Source organism: Trachypithecus francoisi, unplaced genomic scaffold, assembly GCF_009764315.1.
Source record: "Trachypithecus francoisi isolate TF-2019V2 unplaced genomic scaffold, Tfra_2.0 Contig01558, whole genome shotgun sequence".
Lineage (NCBI taxonomy): Eukaryota > Metazoa > Chordata > Mammalia > Primates > Cercopithecidae > Trachypithecus > Trachypithecus francoisi.
This window is the reverse complement of record NW_022681440.1, coordinates 3,708,790-3,728,383: the sequence shown is the minus strand read 5'-3', so window position 1 is coordinate 3,728,383 and position 19,594 is coordinate 3,708,790. Positions and strand designations below refer to the sequence as shown.

General features: G+C 39.9%; 1 protein-coding gene across 1 annotated transcript in view; it reads right to left on the bottom strand.

Annotated features, from left to right (window-relative positions):
* Positions 1-19,594, bottom strand: part of CSMD1 (CUB and Sushi multiple domains 1) — a 2,074,981-nt gene that overhangs the window by 347,623 nt on the left and 1,707,764 nt on the right. Inside the window, exons 24-25 of the mRNA XM_033177634.1 lie at positions 15,606-15,797; positions 15,013-15,139 (exon numbers count right to left, since the gene is read on the bottom strand). Coding sequence (XP_033033525.1) covers positions 15,013-15,139; positions 15,606-15,797 — 319 coding nt within the window. The remainder of the gene's footprint in view (positions 1-15,012; positions 15,140-15,605; positions 15,798-19,594) is intronic.

Sequence of the window (19,594 nt, the reverse complement as noted above, 5' to 3'; positions counted from 1 at the left end):
TAATGGGTTAAATGCTCTAATTAAAATACACAGGCTGGCAAATTGGATAAAGAGTCAAGACCCATCAATTTGCTGTATCCAGGAGACCCAACTCACATGCAGAGACATAAATAGGCTCAAAATAAAGGGATGGAGGAAGATCTACCAAGCAAATGGAAAACAAAAAAAAGGCAGGGGTTGTAATCCTAGTCTCTGATAAAACAGACTTTAAACCAACAAAGATGAAAAGAGACAAAGAAGGCCATTACATAATGGTACAGGGATCAATTCAACAAGAAGAGCTAACTATCCTAAATATATATGCACCCAATACAGGAGCACCTAGATTCATGAAGCAAGTCCTTAGATACTTACAAAGAGACTTAGACTCCCACACAGTAATAATGGGAGACTTTAACACCCCACTGTCAACATTAGACAGATCAATGAGACAGAAAGTTAACAAGGATATCCAGGAATTGAACTCAACTCTGCACCAAGCAGACCTAATAGACATCTACAGAACTCTCCATCCCAAATCAACAGAATATACATTCTCCTCAGCACCACATTGCACTTATTCCAAAATTGACCACATAGTTGGAAGTAAAGCACTCTTCAGCAAATGTCAAAGAACAGAAATTATAACAAACTGTCTCACAGACCACAGTGCAATCAAACTAGAACTCAGGATTAAGACACTCAATGACAGCTGCTCAACTACATGGAAACTGAACAACCTGCTCCTGAATGACTACTGGGTACATAACGAAATGAAGGCAGAAATAAAGATGTTTTTTGAAAAAAATGAGAACAAAGATACAACATACCAGAATCTCTTGGACACATTTAAAGCAGTGTGTAGAGGGAAATTTATAGCACTAAATACCCACAAGAGAAAGCTGGAAAGATCTAAAATTGACACCCTAACATCACAATTAAAAGAACTAGAGAAGCAAGAGCAAACACATTCAAAAGCTAGCAGAGGGCAAGAAATAACTAAGATCAGAGCAGAACTGAAGCAGATAGAGACACAAAAAACCCTTCAAAAAATAAATGAATCCAGGAGCTGGTTTTTTGAAAAGATCAATAAAATTGATAGACCACTAGCAAGACTAATAAAGAAGAAAAGAGAAAAACCAAATAGACGCAATAAAACATGATAAAGGGGATATCACCACCGACCCCACGGAAATACAAACTACCATTAGAGAATACTATAAACACCTCTATGCAAAGAAACTAGAAAAGCTAGAAGAAATGGATAAATTCCTGGACACATACACTCTCCCAAGACTAAACCAGGAAGAAGTTGAATCCCTGAACAGACCAATAACAGGCTCTAAAATTGAGGCAATAATTAATAGCTTACCAACCAAAAAAAGTCCGGGACCAGACGGATTCACAGCCGAATTCTACCAGAGGTACAAGGAGGAGCTGGTACCATTCCTTCTGAAACTATTCCAATCAATAGAAAAAGAGGGAATCCTCCCTAACTCATTTTATGAGGCCAACATCATCCTGATACCAAAGCTTCGTAGAGACACAGCAAAAAAGGAGAATTTTAGTCCAATATCCCTGATGAACATCGATGCAAAAATCCTCAATAAAACACTGACAAACTGAATTCAGCAGCACATAAAAAAGCTTATCCACCATGATCAAGCGGGCTTCATCCTGGGATTCAAGGCTGGTTAAACATACACAAATCAATAAATGTAATCCAGCACATAAACAGAACCAAAGTCAAAAACCACATGATTATCTCAATAGATGCAGAAAAGGCCTGTGACAAAATTCAACAGCCCTTCATGATAAAAACTCTCAATAAATTTGGTATTGATGGAAAATATCTCAAAATAATAAGAGCTATTTATGACAAACCCACAGCCAGTATCATACTGAATGGGCAAAAACTAGAAACATTTCCCTTGAAAACTGGCACAAGACAGGGATGCCCTCTCTCACCACTCCTATTCAACATAGTGTTCAGAGTTCTGGCCAGGGAAATCAAGTATGAGAAAGAAATAAAGGGTACTCAGTTAGGAAAAGAGGAAGTCAAATTGTCCTTGTTTGCAGATGACATGATTATATATTTAGAAAATCCCATCATCTCAGTCCAAAATCTCCTTAAGCTGATAAGCAACTTCAGCAAAGTCTCAGGATACAAAATCAATGTGCAAAAATCACTAGCATTCTTATAAACCAATAACAGACAAACAGAGAGCCAAATAATGAGTGAACTCCCATTCACAATTACTTCAAAGAGAATAAAATACCTAGGAATCCAACTTACAAGGGATGTGAAGGACTTCTTCAAGGATAACTATAAACCACTGCTCAATGAAATAAAAGAGGACACAAACAAATGGAAGAACATTCCATGCTCAAGGATAGGAAGACTCAATATCGTGAAAATGACCATACTCCCCAAGGTAATTTATAGATTCAATGCCATCCCCATTAAGCTACCAATGACTTTCTTCACAGAATTGGAAAAAACTGCTTTAAAGTTCATATGGAACCAAAAAAGATCCCACATTGCCAAGACAGTCCTAAGCCAAAAGAACAAAGCCAGAGGCATCACGCTACCTGACTTCAAACTATACTACAAGGCTATAGTAACCAAAACAGCATGGTACTTGTATCAAAACAGAGACCAATGGAACAGAACAGAGCCCTCAGAAATAATACCACACATCTACAACCATCTGATCTTTGACAAACCCGACAAAAACAAGAAATGCGGAAAGAATTCCCTATTTAATAAATGGTGCTGGGAAAACTGGCTAGCCGTAAGTAGAAAGCTAAAACTCGATCCCTTCATTACACCTTATAGAATAATTAATTCAAGATTGATTAGAGACTTAAATGATAGACCTAAAACTATAAAAACCCTAGAAGAAAACCTAGGCAATACCATTCAGGACATAGGCATGGGCAAGGACTTCATGTCTAAAACACCAAAAGCAATAGCAACAAAAGCCAAAATTGACAAATGGGATCTAATTAAACTAAAGAGCTTCTGCACAGCAAAAGAAACTACCATCAGAGTGAACAGGCAACCTACAGAATGGGAGAAAATTTTTGCAGTCTACTCATCTGACAAAGGACTAATATCCAGAACGTACAAAGAACTCAAACAAATTTACAAGAAAAAAACAAACAACCCCATCAAAAAGTGGGCAAAGGATATGAACACTTCTCAAAAGAAGACATTTATGCAGCCAACAGACACATGAGAAAATGCTCATCATCACTCGCCATCAGAGAAATGCAAATCAGAACCACAATGAGATATCATCTCACACCAGTTAGAATGGCAATCATTAAAAAGCCAAGAAACAACAGGTGCTGGAGAGGATGTGGAGAAATAGGAATACTTTTACACTGTTGGTGGGACTGTTTACTAGTTCAACCATTGTGGAAGACAGTGTGGTGATTCCTCAAGGATCTAGAACTAGAAATATCATTTGACCCAGCCATCCTATTACTGGGTATATACCCAAAGGATTATAAATCATGCTGCTCTAAAGACACATGCACACGTATGTTTATTGCAGCACTATTCACAATAGCAAAGACTTGGAACCAATCCAAATGTCCATCAATGACAGAAAATGTGGCACATATACACCATGGAATATACTATGCAGCCATAAAAAAGGATGAGTTCGTGTCCTTTGTAGGGACATGGATGCAGCTGGAAACCATCATTCTCAGCAAACTATCTCAAGAACAGAAAACCAAACACCACATGTTTTCACTCATAGGTGGGAACTGAACAACGAGATCACTTGAACATATGAAGGGGAACATCGCACACCGGGGCCTGTTGTGGGGTGGGGGTGGGGGGAGGAATACCATTAGGAGATATACCTAATGTAAATGATGAGTTAATAGGTGCAGCACACCAACATGGCACATGTATACATATATAACAAACCTGCACATTGTGCACATGTACCCCAGAACTTAAAGTATAATAAAAAAGGAAGAAAAAAAATTGCTATCCATAAAGAAAAAAATGAGTAAAAATTATTATGACTCATTGGAATCAAAAATCTGTGTTTATCAAAATAAATCAATTCAATATAAAAAAATGGGCAAAAGACTTCAACTGGCAATTAAGAAAAAAGGATATTCAAAAGGTCAGTAAACATAAAAAAGTGTTTACCTTGATCAAGCATCAGGGAAATGCAAATAAAAACCTAACACACACCCAGTAGAATGGCTAAAATGAAAAAACAATCCATCCCATTGTTGTTTAGAAGGTGAAGTTCTTGAAATTCTCTCATATACACCCTTTCAGGAAGTGCGGATAAGTATATATGCGGATAAGTATAACCACTTTGGAAAACTGATAGCACCTAATACTGTTGAAGGTAGGATTCACCATTACCCAGCAATTCCCAGCCTCAGTATATACCCATGGAAAAAGCATACATACATATATTCACCAAGTAACATGTCAAACCATATTCAAAGCAGCACAGTTTGCATTAACTCCAATCCAAATGTCCATCAACACCCAGAATAGATAAATAAATTATAACAAATAAATTATACCATGAAATATCTAATGGTATCAATAGGTGTGAAGGTTGAGGAAATCAAGCAGACACAAAATGAATAATACTGTACAATTCTCTCTCTCCTTTTTTTGTTTTTTAGTCAGAGTCTTAATCTGTTGGCCAGGCTGGAGTGCAATGGAGTAAGATCAGCTCACTGCAACCTCTGCCTCCCAGCCTCAGGCAATTCTCCTGCCTCAGCCTCCCAAGCAGCTGGGATTACAGGCATGTACCAACACAACTGGCTAATTTTTGTATTCTTAATAGAGACAGAGTTTCACCATGTTGGTCAGGCTGGTCTCGAACTCCTGACCTCAGGTAATCTGCCCGCCTCAGCCTCCCAAAGTGCTAGGATTACAGGCGTGAGCCATCGTGCCTGCCAATTCTCTTTTACATAAAATTCAAATTCAGCAAAACTCTTCTGAAGTCTGAATAGTAATTGTCCTGGAGAAGAGATAATTTGAATAGAGCCCAAAGGTCTATCCTGGTCCAGGTAATATTCCCTTTCTTTATCTGAGTTCTGGTTACATGGGGGTGTTTCTTTTGAGAACAAGCTGCACTTCTAATTTGTGCAGTTTTTCTGTTATACGCTAATAAAAAGCTTAAACAGACAAACAAACGTGCATCCTGGTACCATGGAGTTTTGCCATCTCGGAAAATGTCTCATGACTCCAACAAAAAATATGATACAACAAAATTTAAACATAGATAAGCATCAGTCATTTTTTATTTAAATGCAACATTGTTGAAAGTCAAAATGCCAGACACTATTCCACTAGGTAAAGGAAGTTAAAAAATGGAGTGAGGCCAGGCACAGTGGCTCACGCCTGTAATCCTAGTATTTTGGGAGGCCGAGGTGGGTAGATCACCTGAGGTCAGGAGTTCGAGACCAGCCTGGCCAATAGGGTGAAACCCCGTCTCTACTAAAAATACGAAAATTAGCTGGGTATGGTGGCAGGCACCTGTAATCCCAGCTACTTGGGGGACTGAGGCAGGAGAATCGCCTGAACCTGTGAGGTGGAGGCTACAGTGAGCCAAGATCGCGCCATTGCACTGCAGCATGGAAGACAAGAGCAAGACTTTGTCTTAAAAAAAAAAAAAAAAAAAAAAAAAAAAAAAAAAGAAATGTGATATCATTGCTAAGGAACTCTGTGATATCAGATACAGGCACATGAGGAAAAGTACACACCCTCCAAGCACAGTGTCCCAAGGTCTGGCAGATACAAGTAAAGCACACCACCATGCAGAGGACATGGGTCTAATTCTGCCTCCACGGAGTCTGGGAAAGCTCTTGTCCAGCCAAGAGCAAGCAGGAAAGGAATCCAGGGAAAGGAGAGAACCGGAAATGCAGGTAGGAGGTGGAGTGCACAGAGAAGAGGAAGTCACTAACCAAATGTATTCACGTCAAAAAAGTCAACACAGGAAAGGAATAAACAAATATAACCAATACAATGTTAGGCAGAATTTTTTTTTCTGGCCAGATTGTTAAAAAGCCTTTGTCCTGTTTCAGAGAGAATGTGGAGACACCCCATTTCCATGTACTGCTGGTGGTATATCTACTCCTTTTAGAGGCAATTTGGTAATGGCTATAAAAATTCAAATGTGCAAACATAGCAAGTGCAGCTTTAGAAATTCATCATGAAAAGTGCCCTGGAGGTGACACATGGGGAGTATGGTAGCATTACTTATAACAGTGAAAAAATTAAAAGCAACCTGAATATTCCAAAAGGGTGTAGTTTAAATAAATTATGGCACATTCAGGCAATGGAATACTATCCCATAACTAAATAGGATGAGGCAGAATTACAAATTTGGATGTAAACATTTGACCATGTTTATTAACTCAAAATAAATGTTCAGAATAACATGTCGTAAAAAATAATTAAATAAAAAGATAAATGAACAAATCAAATTTTATTTGTTTCTATTTGCATAGAAACAATTTTTAAAAGCTCTATCACCTTTTCAAGGGTAGTTTTCTTTGGTGTCTAAGATTACAGAAAACTACATGTAGGGTGTTTTGTTTTTTTCTGCAGCACTTTATTATTTCAAAATAAAGAAAAATAAATAACCATAAACTATATCAAAGAGCTTATCCTGCACATAATAAGCGGAAAAAATAGTTTTTCTTTTTATAGCAAGCTCAGGCAAGTGAAATGACTAGCTCTGCTTTATAGAAAGACTTGTACACATGAGGATGCTCACACCCTTTGACCCAGCAAACAAATTTCCTAGACATTTATTCTAAGGAATTGTATAAATATAAACCAAGATTTACTTACAAGACTACTCGTTACATCATTATGCACAACATGAAAAATTAGAAATGGCTGGGCGCAGTGGCTCACACCTCTAATCCCAGCACTTTGGGAGGCCGAGGCGGGCAGATCATCTGAGGTGAGGAGTTCGAGACTAGCCTGGCCAACATGGTGAAACCTTGTGTCTACTAAAAATACAAAAAAATTAGCTGGGTATGGTGGCACATGCATGGAATTCCAGCTACTCAGGAGGCTGAGGCAGGAGAATTGCTTGAACCCAGGAGGTTGAGGTTGCAGTGAGTCCAGATTGCGTCACTGCACTCCAGCCTGGACAACAGAATGAGACTCTGTCTCAAAAAAAAAAAAAAAAAAGAACAATAAAAAGAAAAAGAAAGAAAGAAAAATTAAAAATGGTATAAACAACCAACAAGCAAGACAATGTTTAACGATACATGCCCACACCACAGAATATACATCGATACATATAAGACGTTTGCCAACATGTTAACGTTGATGTCTATAGGGGAATAATGCATGATGTCTTCACATTTTAAAAAATTTTTTTCAAAATCCCTATATAGACATTAGTTTTACAGACATAAACATAAATTTTTAAAATAAAGAAAACAAACCATATTGCTTGGAGTAAGAGCAGTGGGTGCAAGGCGGCCCTTGCAGGACAGTTAGTGAAGATGCCTGGTGAGTTAGGAGGGTCTGCCCAGTGAAGAAGCCAGGTAGTGGGCAGGGAGGAGTGTTTCAGATGTGGTCTAAATGAAAAATGAAGATCACAGGAATGTGGGAGCTGTGAAACTTACCCTGGAGGTGTTGACATGTGGATATGATATTAACAGAGATTATTAGTACAGAAGGAAGGTAACTGATGGAGAGAAATGATATCAGGGAAGAACACAGAGTATTTCTGGATGGGGTAATAAAAATGAATTTTTGAGATTGACACTTTAATTGGGCCCTAAGAGATGGGAAGAAACTGGAGGTGAGTCAATGAGGGGAAACTCAAGAGAGTGTGTGTAAAGACAGCACCTCAGTAGTACAGGCTGTGGTCAGAGATCAATCAAGGTTTATTTGTCCTGAAGCGTAAAGTATCCATGAGCAGCCAAAGATACACCTGGAAAGCCACAGTAAGCCAAATTTGAGAGAGTGTGATGGTTCTGGGTAAGAAGCTGGTGCTTGTCAATATACAGTGGGGGCATTTGAGAGACTGGAGAGAGTAAAGGATGGATTTGGGAAGGTCAGGTGAGAGAAGACTATAAAGTAACAGGAAAGTCATGGGAATTAGTAATAGTGGATAAGAAGAAAGGAAATAGAGATGGAGAAATGACAGGGCTTTGGTTTCAGATTCCATGCATTTTTTTTTCAGTGCCTCGTCTAAAGAAATCTCATATAATTTATCAAAAGAATTCCATGAGATAGACAGTCCTATCTTCATTGTTTTAGGTGGGAAGTTATTGGATATTGAGGGAGGAGAAATAAGCAACAGTAGAAAATAACACTGAAGACTAAAGTCTCCCGTCCCTTGGAGAGAGGCAATAACACAAATAGGGAATGACAGTAATGATGAAATAATGATGAAATGTGAGGAGTTGGGAACACATGATGAGCTCTGAGGAGAGATGTCAGGGAAGGTGGGATCAGCTTCCACCTTTTCATCTTTTGTGCTTTTCGGATAATGAAATATCTCTAGAAGTTTCTTTAATGTTTTTTCCTGGAGTCACTTCTTCTGGGACATCTCCATCGTTCTCATCACAGCATCTCCTCCCTTACACTCCTACGTCCACCTTGGCTGAGTTTCCCTGGATGCCTATGCAAGGTCTCTCCCCACAGCAGTGGCGATGTTCCTACCTCAGCTATTTCTCCTGTAATTCCATTTATGTGTGATCTGAGTTTCACTTCCCATGATATCACTTCTCATTTCTTCCCTGCATGTCTATCTTTTCTGGGCAATTCCTTCTGTGGAAAATCCCATTTTGTAAGACGGCAAGTGCACTGATCACTGGGAGCAAAGAAGACAATGCAACTACCCTCTTTGGTGCCTGTGCATGCACTGAATAGCAGGCGGCCCTGTGAGCAGTCACCAGCAGATGTTGAAAGAGGAGATGGGATCTGTCACCAGTGATGGTGATGTGCCTTGTTATCCGTATAGTGATCTGGGAACTGAAGAGCTCAGAATTTGTCCTTCGTGCATTTCCTCGCAGTCTATTTACCATGGCAGCTGAAATGTGAGTGGTATGGTTGGGAGCTGGTGTTATTGAACTAATCTGTGGCAACTGAAAATATGTGTCAGAACTTTGCAAAGTGAGGAGGGTTGCAGGTTTCTTCCCTCTGACTCAGGCTCTCCTAAATGTCTGGTAAGGTGATCCATACCCAGCAACTGCTTCCAGAACCCCAGGTTAAGGGGGTCTGGAGTAGCAGCCATAGGCATAGGGAAAACCTGTAGCCTTCTACAACTCTTTTATTTCATGGCTGAAATTCACTTAACTTGTTATTTTTTTGCATTATCTGTGAAAAATAAGGGAAGGGTCTATAGTGATCTTGACAGGAATGGAGAAATTGGAGATGCTTTTATTCCTGACTGGCCCCATACCTGTCTGTCACGTCAGGAAAATTCTCCCACCCATGGTCTATGTACAGAGGCTGGACATGGAGACTGGGGATAAATGTGTAGTTTTCCTCTTGGTATATTTCCTACTGGGATCTGGAAGATTGATCAGAAGTAGATTAATATTCCTAGATCTCCAATGCAGGTTTCACTCTAATCTCTCTACAACCTGATGCCGCCAGAAAGAAAATCCAGGGCAGGACAGCCAGCAGAACTCCGAGGTCGTCAAACCACATATTACGTTTTCTTTTTTTTTTTTTTTTTTTTTTTGAGACGGAGTCTCGCTCTGTCGCCGGGGCTGGAGTGCAGTGGCCGGATCTCAGCTCACTGCAAGCTCCGCCTCCCGGGTTCACGCCATTCTCCTGCCTCAGCCTCCGGAGTAGCTGGGACTACAGGCGCCCGCCACCTCGCCCGGCTAGTTTTTTTTGTATTTTTTAGTAGAGACGGGGTTTCACAGTGTTCGCCAGGATGGTCTCGATCTTCTGACCTCGTGATCCGCCCGTCTCGGCCTCCCAAAGTGCTGGGATTACAGGCTTGAGCCACCGCGCCCGGCCCACATATTACGTTTTCTAAAAGTCTGCATAGGAATGCTTTTGACAACCTTGATACATTTTTGATAGGCCTCCAATGTTTTTCATACTGTGTGAGCTTATTAAAAATAATTCCCTTCAACTATACTACCAAATGCAATTTCCTGCTAACAATTAGGAACAGAAATACATTCAAAGTGAGCTTTCCAGACAATTACACTGGCAGAAAAGCAATGAAAACTTAGGAATAATGTACACATATGGTTATGTAAAACATAGCTTTTAATGTTGCTAGCGGAAGAAGTTTATAATGCTGTTACTTCTGTTATATAAAGCATGGCTGTGCCCAGCAGTGAAATATGCTGGATCTCTTAGAGAAATGTTACCATATAACTTTCAATGGGGCTAAATTTTCTACAATGTCTTGTGATTAGACTTCTAATTAAATTTGGCTCAGGTAACTGCTTTAGAGCATATATGTTAAAATTACAAATTCTTCCAGCCCCAGCCCCATAATAATAACTATTTTGGGGTATTCTATTACCTCAAACAAAGAGGAATGGCACTATATAGGCAGAAATTGCTCTGGGCCTCAATGAAATCAATGTAGCCCTGCAATAATTGGCCTAAAGTATTGAAACCAGTCTTTTCATATTTTCCAAGATCCCGCTGTTTATTCACTCCTTGAGAGTGAAAAACATTTACATTAAGATATCAAAGTATAAATGCATAGTAATGATATTTATATTAAGCCATTTTAAATAGCTAAATTGATCCCCGTGTTCGTATTTATATGACTGATGTATTCCTCATTTTCAAGTTAACATTGGAGGTAATATAGACTATGTTACCATTGAAATAAATAAGACTTAGAAACCATGCCAGCTAATATCAAGGCTAAGACCAGACACCATTTTTCTGAGTATTAGTACAATTTTAAGTACATAATACATGATTTTAGTATATTATGTACTTTTAATTATGGTTTTTCCAGATCGCCATACTAAAAACTGCATTTATATTCTTAATGAAAAGTGGTTCAATAATCAAAAACATTTTGGGATTAAGTTGAATGTCAACTGAGGAAATCCATGATAAATATTTGATGCCACCTTCTTTTTTTTTTTTTTTTTTTTTTTTTGAGACGGAGTCTCGCTCTGTGGCCCAGGCTGGAGTGCAGTGGCGCGATCTCGGCTCACTGCAAGCTCCGCCTCCCGGGTTCACGCCATTCTCCTGCCTCAGCCTCCCGAGTAGCTGGGACTACAGGCGCCCGCCAACTCGCCCGGCTAGTTTTTTGTATTTTTTAGTAGAGACGGGGTTTCACCGTGTAGACCAGGATGGTCTCGATCTCCTGACCTCGTGATCCACCCGTCTCGGCCTCCCAAAGTGCTGGGATTACAGGCTTGAGCCACCGCGCCCGGCCTGATGCCACCTTCTTAACTTGCTTGTTGGGAAGAAATTTATGCTTTAAATTTAATAGATGTACTTATAAATTTGATAGTGTATACCCTCATATTGAAAGATATGTATAAGAAGAAAATTTTTCAAAGTCAGTTCATACTATAAAAACTGGACATTTTTTATTAATTCAAATCTTTTAAAATTAATTTATTTTCTCTTTTTAATTTTTATTATTATTATTTGAGATAGAGTCTTGCTCTGTCACCCAGACTGGAGGGCAGTGGCATGATCTCGGTTCACTGCAAGCTCCACCTCCCGGGTTCCTGCCATTCTCCTAACTCAGTCTCCTGAGTAACTGGGACTACAGGAGCCCACCATCACGCCTGGCTAATTTTTTGTATTTTTTAGTAGAGACAGGCTTTCACTGTGTTAGCCAGGATGGTCTCGATCTCCTGACCTTGTGATCCGCCCGCCTTGGCCTCCCAAAGGGCTGGAATTACAGGCATGAGCCACCGCGCCCGGCCTATTTTCTCTCTCTTTTTTTTTTTTTTTATTAAAATGTTAACTGATTCTTAGATTCACCTGCAAAGAGTGAATCCATCACTTGGTTTGCATTTAGAGAAAGACAGTGCTCACTCTAATTCCAGTAAATTAAAGCACAAAGGAAATTGTAAGAACAAAAATGTGAAATTCTAAAAGAAGATAAATTATTTTTATATAAAGTCACTCCATTATCATAGATGATTTCTACAACTTTTCAAAATCGAAGCCAGCGGAGTGGTTTTTACATTTCTCAAATCTAGTATTTGTGAATTCAAAGTTAAGAACTAATATTTAATTTAATTAATTTATTTACTTAAGACTGCAGTGGTGTGATCATTGCTTACTGCAGCCTTGACCAACTGGGCTCAAGATGTCCTCTTGCTTCATCCTCCCAAAGTGCTGGGATGAGAGGTGTGAGCCACTATGCCTGGACTATTTATTTCCACAGAAACATGCCTTTATTGATTTTCATGAGGAATATGAAATATTAAATTCTGTTACTCAGATATACTTTAGTGTTCTACAGATCAATAATCATCAAATTATTTATCTTAAGGGCACACACTAATTTTAAAATGAGTTATTATAAAATAGTATGTGCTGTGGTTTTCCTGTCTCCACCAAAACTCATGTTGAATTTAATTGCCATTGTAGCCATACTGAAAGTGGGAGCCTTTAGGAGGTGATTAGGTCAAAAGGGCTGGGCCCTCATGAAGGGATTAATGCTGTTATCATGGGAGTGAGTTAGCTACAGTGGGAGTGAGTTAGCTCCTGATAAAAAATTAAGCTTGGCCCCATTTCCTCTCTGTCTCTTGTGTACTTCCTGGCTATGTGATGCTCTCACCATGTGGATTCATCACATGCCAATGTCATGCCCTTAGACTTCCCAGCCTCTAGAACTCCAGAATTGTTAGGAAAAGAAACTTCTGTTCTTTATTTCTTTATAAATTACCCAGTCTGTAAGAAGTCTGTAGTATTCCGTTTATTTATTATTATTATTTTTTTTTGAGATGGAGTCTCGCTCTGTCCCCCAGGCTGGAGTGCGGTGGTATGATCTCGGCACACGGCAAGCTCCGCTCCCCGGGTTCACACCATTTTCCTGCCTCAGCCTCCCGAGTAGCTGGGACTACAGGCACCTGCCACCACGCCCGGCTAACTTTTTGTATTTTTAGTAGAGACAGGGTTTCACCGTGTTAGCCAGGATGGTCTCGATCTCCTGACCTCATGATTCACCCGCCTCGGCCTCCCAAAGTGCTGGGATTACAGGAATGAACCACTGCACCCAGCCCCCTAGTTTGTAATATTCTATCATAGCAGCAGAAACACCATCCTAAGATGTTTGCAGTCTAGATATGCTTTAATTTTTCTTCTTGCTCCTTTTATGTAGTGAGAATCTTTCTTACATAGGGTCTACAAGTGGTAATAGTTTGTGCCACATCAATTCAACTTACTCCCAAGTTGTTAATGTGACTAAATAGTAAGACACATGAATTTCAAAGGCCTTAGATGTCAGATGAGCAGAAACAGCATCATGTAACAGAATATGCATTTCCCTCACTCCACTTCATCCCATTTTATTTTTGTTAAGCTATAGAGTTGCAGTGAAAGAAGTCTATGATATCTATGTAATATACATTACTAAGCTTGATAGGGTGGCTTTTGTCAACAAGGACAAATATCATCTGTTTATGAATATTTTTCATCCTTCCACATCTCCTGCCTCAGTCTCCTGAGTAGCTGGAATTACAGGTGTGTGACACCATGACCAGATACTTTTTATATTTTTGCTGGTGATGGAGTTTCGCCATGTTGGCCAGGCTGGTCTCGAACTACTGACTTTAAGTGATCCACCCACCTCGGCCTCCCAAAGTGTTAGGATTACAGGCATGAGTCACTGTGCCCAGCCTGACTTTGACCTGCTACTGTTTTTCAGCTTCACATATGTGAAGGAGGAACTGAAGCAGCCAGGCCAATTCATTTACTCTTTGGTGGGTACAATAGCATGACGAAGGAGTGTAGAGACCTGGGACATGCAGACTAAGGCTACTGGAGGTCAGATTTTTTCAAAAGCAAATTTTGTACAAAGAATTCATAACAACAACAATGAAACAGAAAAGTTAATTGAAGGAAAAATATATTGTAAAAAGTATTGCTTAGGACTGTGTGTCCTCTTCATTTTAAACAAGAACTAACATAAAACTTATTTTAAAACTACCTTTTGCCTTATGTGCTATGGTTTTGGAGATAGATTTCGGACTAGATCACCAAGAGCTTACTTTAAAAATATTACTTCCTGTTGATTTAAATAACTCACCATAATAACTCAGAACTCACTATTGGAATAAAACACTGTTTGTTTAAATGTTCGCATCATTTTCTGAAATTTGCAATGATTTTCTTTTATACGTGTTACTTTAGAGTACTTTCTTGGTCTACCTCAAAGTTACTTTGGTATATTGCAAAATGATACACATTGCTCCCACCCTGTACACAAGCCTTTTTAAAATATGACATTGCTTCTCTTCCTATTAAAAGAGCAGTGGAGTCTGTTTCTTCATAACTTGAGTCTTGCCTAGCCCATGAGACTTGCTTTGACAAAGGGCACCTTAGCAAGGGTAATGTAAGCAGAAGTTGGAAGTTTGTCATCCCTTGCTGCTACAACTTTCCCATCCTGACTAGCCTACTACAGGAACAGAAGCCTTGTATGGAGGGGCTCCTGCCTTCCCAACCATCCCAGCTGAGGCCCTCACACCTAAGGAAGGTCATCCAGGACTACTCATCCCCAGTCAATCTCACCCAGGTCAGAACAGCCCAGGCAACCCATAAAGTCATGATGTTTTTTTCAGCTACTAAATTTGGGGGATAGTTTGTTATGCAGCAGAAGCTAACTGAGACACTCTCATTTTGTCTTTATTATATAGAACTTAATAAATGGTTTCAAGGGAACAGCAAAGTAAGCAAGTGAGCCAACATAACATTTAGCTACAGCTTTACCTTTTCTTCTTTGGTTCAGAAACTTTAACCATGCATATTTGGTGTACCACTATCTCTACTACAAGAATAGAAGGCATATCTCTTTTCTCAAATCACTGAAACCAATATAAAACAAGTACCTAATGGTCTTTCCTGGGTCTGCCTCTATAATCCAGGTGCAGTGGAGGTTGTTGTCATAAGGAGCTGGATAGCCGGGGGACAATATTCGTCCTGATGTGGCTGCATGGATCTGACCACCACATTCCGCTGTAGAAGACACAGAGAGATGGGAACATTCAACTTCAGGCATCACACATTTCTATGTAGCTACTTTTAAAAACCAAAGCCATTCTGTCTGCATTATATACATAGAGAAAAAGAAACACCATCATCTACCTCTCCTGATCATTTCAATACTTCTTCCAAATCATTACCTCTGTGGAAAGCCTTTATCCTCCATGCAATTAAAGTTGAGAGCATAGAAGACACGCATGTGATAATTCTAATAATAACACTGTACCCATAGTCTCCATAAAAGAGTACTAGAAAATCTATCTTTCATTGCTAAAAACACACACTCACAGACGCATGCAAATCTCAGAATACATAAAACTCACGCCGTAAGGTGTGATAAAATTCCTCCTCTTTTCCAATAAAGGAAGTCAAAGCAACATGGCCTGAGTACCCTGAGGCTTGGCTTTTGCACAATAGTCTGACTGGCTTCCGCACTCACCTATGCATGAAGGTAGCGGTTTGTCCCACACTCTCCTGTCTCCACTCAAACAGGTCAGGGTGTTGCTGCCATGCATAGCGTACCCCGGGTTGCAACTGTACAGAACTACAGTGTCAGTAAAGTGGCCTTCATCACGGATCCTATAGCCATAGTTAGGGATGCCCGGATCCTCACATTTTACCAAATCAAAACCTGCAAGAGAGAGAGGGAAGGAATGAACAGAACTCAAGACAGGGTGCACAACTGCCTTAAAACAGAGATGAAATAAACAAGTTTGCTAAATGCTCCTTGAAGGGTAGGGAGAAAAAAGGAGATTGTAAATTGACAAAGGGGAAAAGAAAGACGGGTCTGTATTGGGGGCTATTTGTTACTCATTTGTGATTTCTTGAAGTTCGATCACCTTATTTGTTCCTCCCTACTTACAAGCTTTTTATTTTAGTATTTTTTTTTTTGACAGAGTTTTGCTTTTGTTGCCAAGTCTGGAGTGCAATGGTGCAATCTTGCCTCATTGCAACCCCTGCCTCCCGGGTTCAAGTGATTCTCCTGCCTCAGTCTCCCAAGTAGCTGGGATTACAGGTGCCTGCCACCATGCCCAGCTAATTTTTTGTATTTTTGGTAGAGAAGGGGTTTCACCCTGTTGGCCAGGCTGGTCTCGAACTCCTGACCTCAGGCAATCCACCTGCCTCAGCCTCCCAAAGTGCTGGGATTACAGGATTGAGCCACCGTGCCCAGTCCCTCAAGCTCTTCTTTTCCAGACTTCCCCAACTTCATCTGTCACTCCAAGCCTACATGCACACTGGATTCTCTGGTGAGCCCCAATGCCCTCTAGGAATGGGATGCTCTGCTGCCTCTTTGCCCTCTCTGCCACAACCTAGACCTCCAAGGAAGAGGGGCCACCCAGTGGCACCGCCAGGGTGCTTTGCAGAATCCTGACAGCCAGAACTTATTCAGCCCATCGTCAAGAGCCACCCACCTTCCCGACAACTTCCTCCAAACTCCAAGATTTCAACTTCGTGGGAAAAGAAAACGTTGTTCCTGCCCACAGAAAACTGGGGGCTCCTGAATTACTGCCGACCACACTCCTGATGGTGCATGGTTATGAGGCTCTTGAGGAAATCCACACACAACAGAAACTCCAGAAATGAATCATTATAATGACCTCATCAAAATAAGCTCTTAAACTCAAAGAAATAGATGACGGAAATGAAGATTTAGCTTCTGCGGTACTGAGAGCCGTATATTGCTTTTATGTGAGGCAATATTTTAAGGCCATCTGTGAAGACAGTCTTACAGTAACATATTTCTCTTCATATCATGATGCAAATTTTGACAATTGTAAAAAGGAGAGCTGGAAACTTGAGGGGCCACATGGTCTCTTTACTTCTATTTCCACCAAACTTTGAATGTTTCCTTTTCTCAAAAAGAAATTAAACTAAATTTTGAAATGAATGTATGACTTTTGCTAAGTCTTCCTGTCAACGTGGAGTCTGAGATACTTTCCATTGAGGAAAATGTATTCTTAAATTCACAATGTAATTTTACCCTGCTGATGTCTGAATAATCAAGATTGAGATTTGCAACTTTATATAGGAGAGAGAGTGCATGCTTGATCCTTTACACTCAGTGGCTAAGAAAATTTCCTTCCATAAAGTTTCCTTAAACAAAGAGTCAGTCTTTAACAACTATAACATTATTATTTTTATAATAATCCTGATCTGTTTAAGAGACACCAATAATTTTAATTCAAGATGCTTGGAATTCAAGAGCAGAAGAGTACATCGATTTTGGTGCCAAGCAAAGGGATATGCTAAATTCCACGAAGGGGAGGTAGAAATGAGGGGGAAGGTTTCAATCACCTCCGGTTTCAGGGTCATTCAAATATTTGATGACCTTCATCTGATTGCATAATGCCAAGGAGACAGGGCGGAAAGGGAGACATTCAATTGTCCTATCATGTATGACAAAATCCATCATTATTACAGATTATTCAGTGCTCATTTCTGTTTTCACAGAGAGGAAAAAAGAAGCAGAAGTCTTCATTGTTGTTATTGTTGTAGTGTTACTGGGTTTGGGGATTTGGAAGTGACGGCCTCTGAACAGCTCTTTAGAAGGCAGTCCTGCCTAGCAGTGGGGATGACCACCAGCAAACCAGAGGAAGAAGGACTCGTTGGAGGCGATGATTCTCCCTGGGCACACTTGGAGTCCACCTCACTACTCATAACAAACGATCTTCCAAGATGTCGCACTCTCTTGAATTTACATTAGGTATGCTGCTCATCACATGCCATTGGAACACAGAATTGGAAATATCCATTAGGCACACAAAATCAGGGTGTAAAAAATATAAAAAAAGAGTTCAACATCTATCCCTATGATCAGAACCACTGCAACAGGATCCTGGGAAAATTTTAAAATCTTTTTGAGGGATGAGGGCTGCCCATGCTAACGGGGCACCCAGGTCCTGTCCATGAAGAACAAAGCTATGAATGGCAGCTGAGCCAGAGAACTGTGGGGTTCTGCACACAGCACCCAGGAGGTGTCCACCCTAACAAACCACACCCAATGTGACCTGAACTTCTCGTTTTTCAAGGGGCATAAGAAATCAGTCTGTTGCCCAGGCTGGAGTGCAGTGGCATGATCTCGGCTCACTGCAACCTCCGCCTCCTGGGTTCCAGTGTTTCTCATGCTTCAGCCTCCTGAATAGCTGGGATTACAGGTGCGCACCACCACACCCAGCTAATTTTTGAATTTTTAGTAGAGACGGGGTTTCACCATGTTGGCCAGGCTTGTCTCAAACTCCTGACCTCAAGTGATCTGCTTGCCTCGGTCTCCCAATGTGCTGGGATTATAAGCATGAGCCTATAATCAGCCAGATAGTGAACACTTTCTTATAAAACAAGTTTTATGCTAGGTGATTTGTGATGATTTGTGCTAGTATTGAATACTGTACAGGAAATGAAAAACAGATGGTTGCGTGGGTGCTCAAAGTATACTTTCTACTGAACGTGTATTGCTTTTACATCATTATAAAGTTGAAAAATTGTAAGTGAACCATCATAAGTTGTGGGCTTTCTGTGTTCATTTTGACAATTAATTATGTCCTGATTGTACAGAAGATTTTATCATAAAAGATTTTCTTCACTGGAGACAGATGGTTCTGTTGCTAAAGTAATGACATTGATTTTCCTGTGGGACTTACAAATGGTTTCAGTAGTTTATAGCCATAAGCTCTACAGGTAGCTTTTAGATATTAATGCTTTAAACGTTATCCAGAACATGCCTCTGTGTTCAGAAATCATGGCTTTTACTATGCAGCCATAAAAAAGGATGAGTTTGTGTCCTTTGTAGGGACATGGATGCAGCTGGAAACCATCATTCTTAGCAAACTATCACAAGAAGAGAAAACCAAACACCGCATGTTCTCACTCATAGGTGGGAACTGAACAATGAGATCACTTGGACTCGGGAAGGGGAACATCACACACTGGGGCCTATCAGGGGGAGGGGGGAGGAGGGAGGGATTGCATTGGGGAGTTATACATGATATAAACGTTATGCACATGTACCCTAGAACTTAAAGTATAATAAAAAAATAAATAAAATAAACAATCAAAAAAAAAAAGACTTCAATCAAAAAGGCTAACAAGGTTCTAAAATCCAAAAACATGCTTATTTTAACGTTAGCTTGAAGAAACATTTTCCTCTGCCCTAAAACTTGCATTAAAACCTTTTTTTTTTTTTTTTTTTTTTTGGAGAATAGTGGAAAGACACATTACAAAACAAAATAGCAAAGAAAAAAGATGTATCAATTAAAATGTCTACTAAACTTTATTTTGGTTGGATTTTGTTACAGAAATATGTGTTTTATTGCTTTTTCTATCATTCAATATCAAAAGTTTTTTTTCTGCTTAAACTACATCTTGTCATGCAGAAGAATTAAGCCAAGTTATTTATGGCAGTGTAGTTTTCTCTTTATATGACCAGTTGTC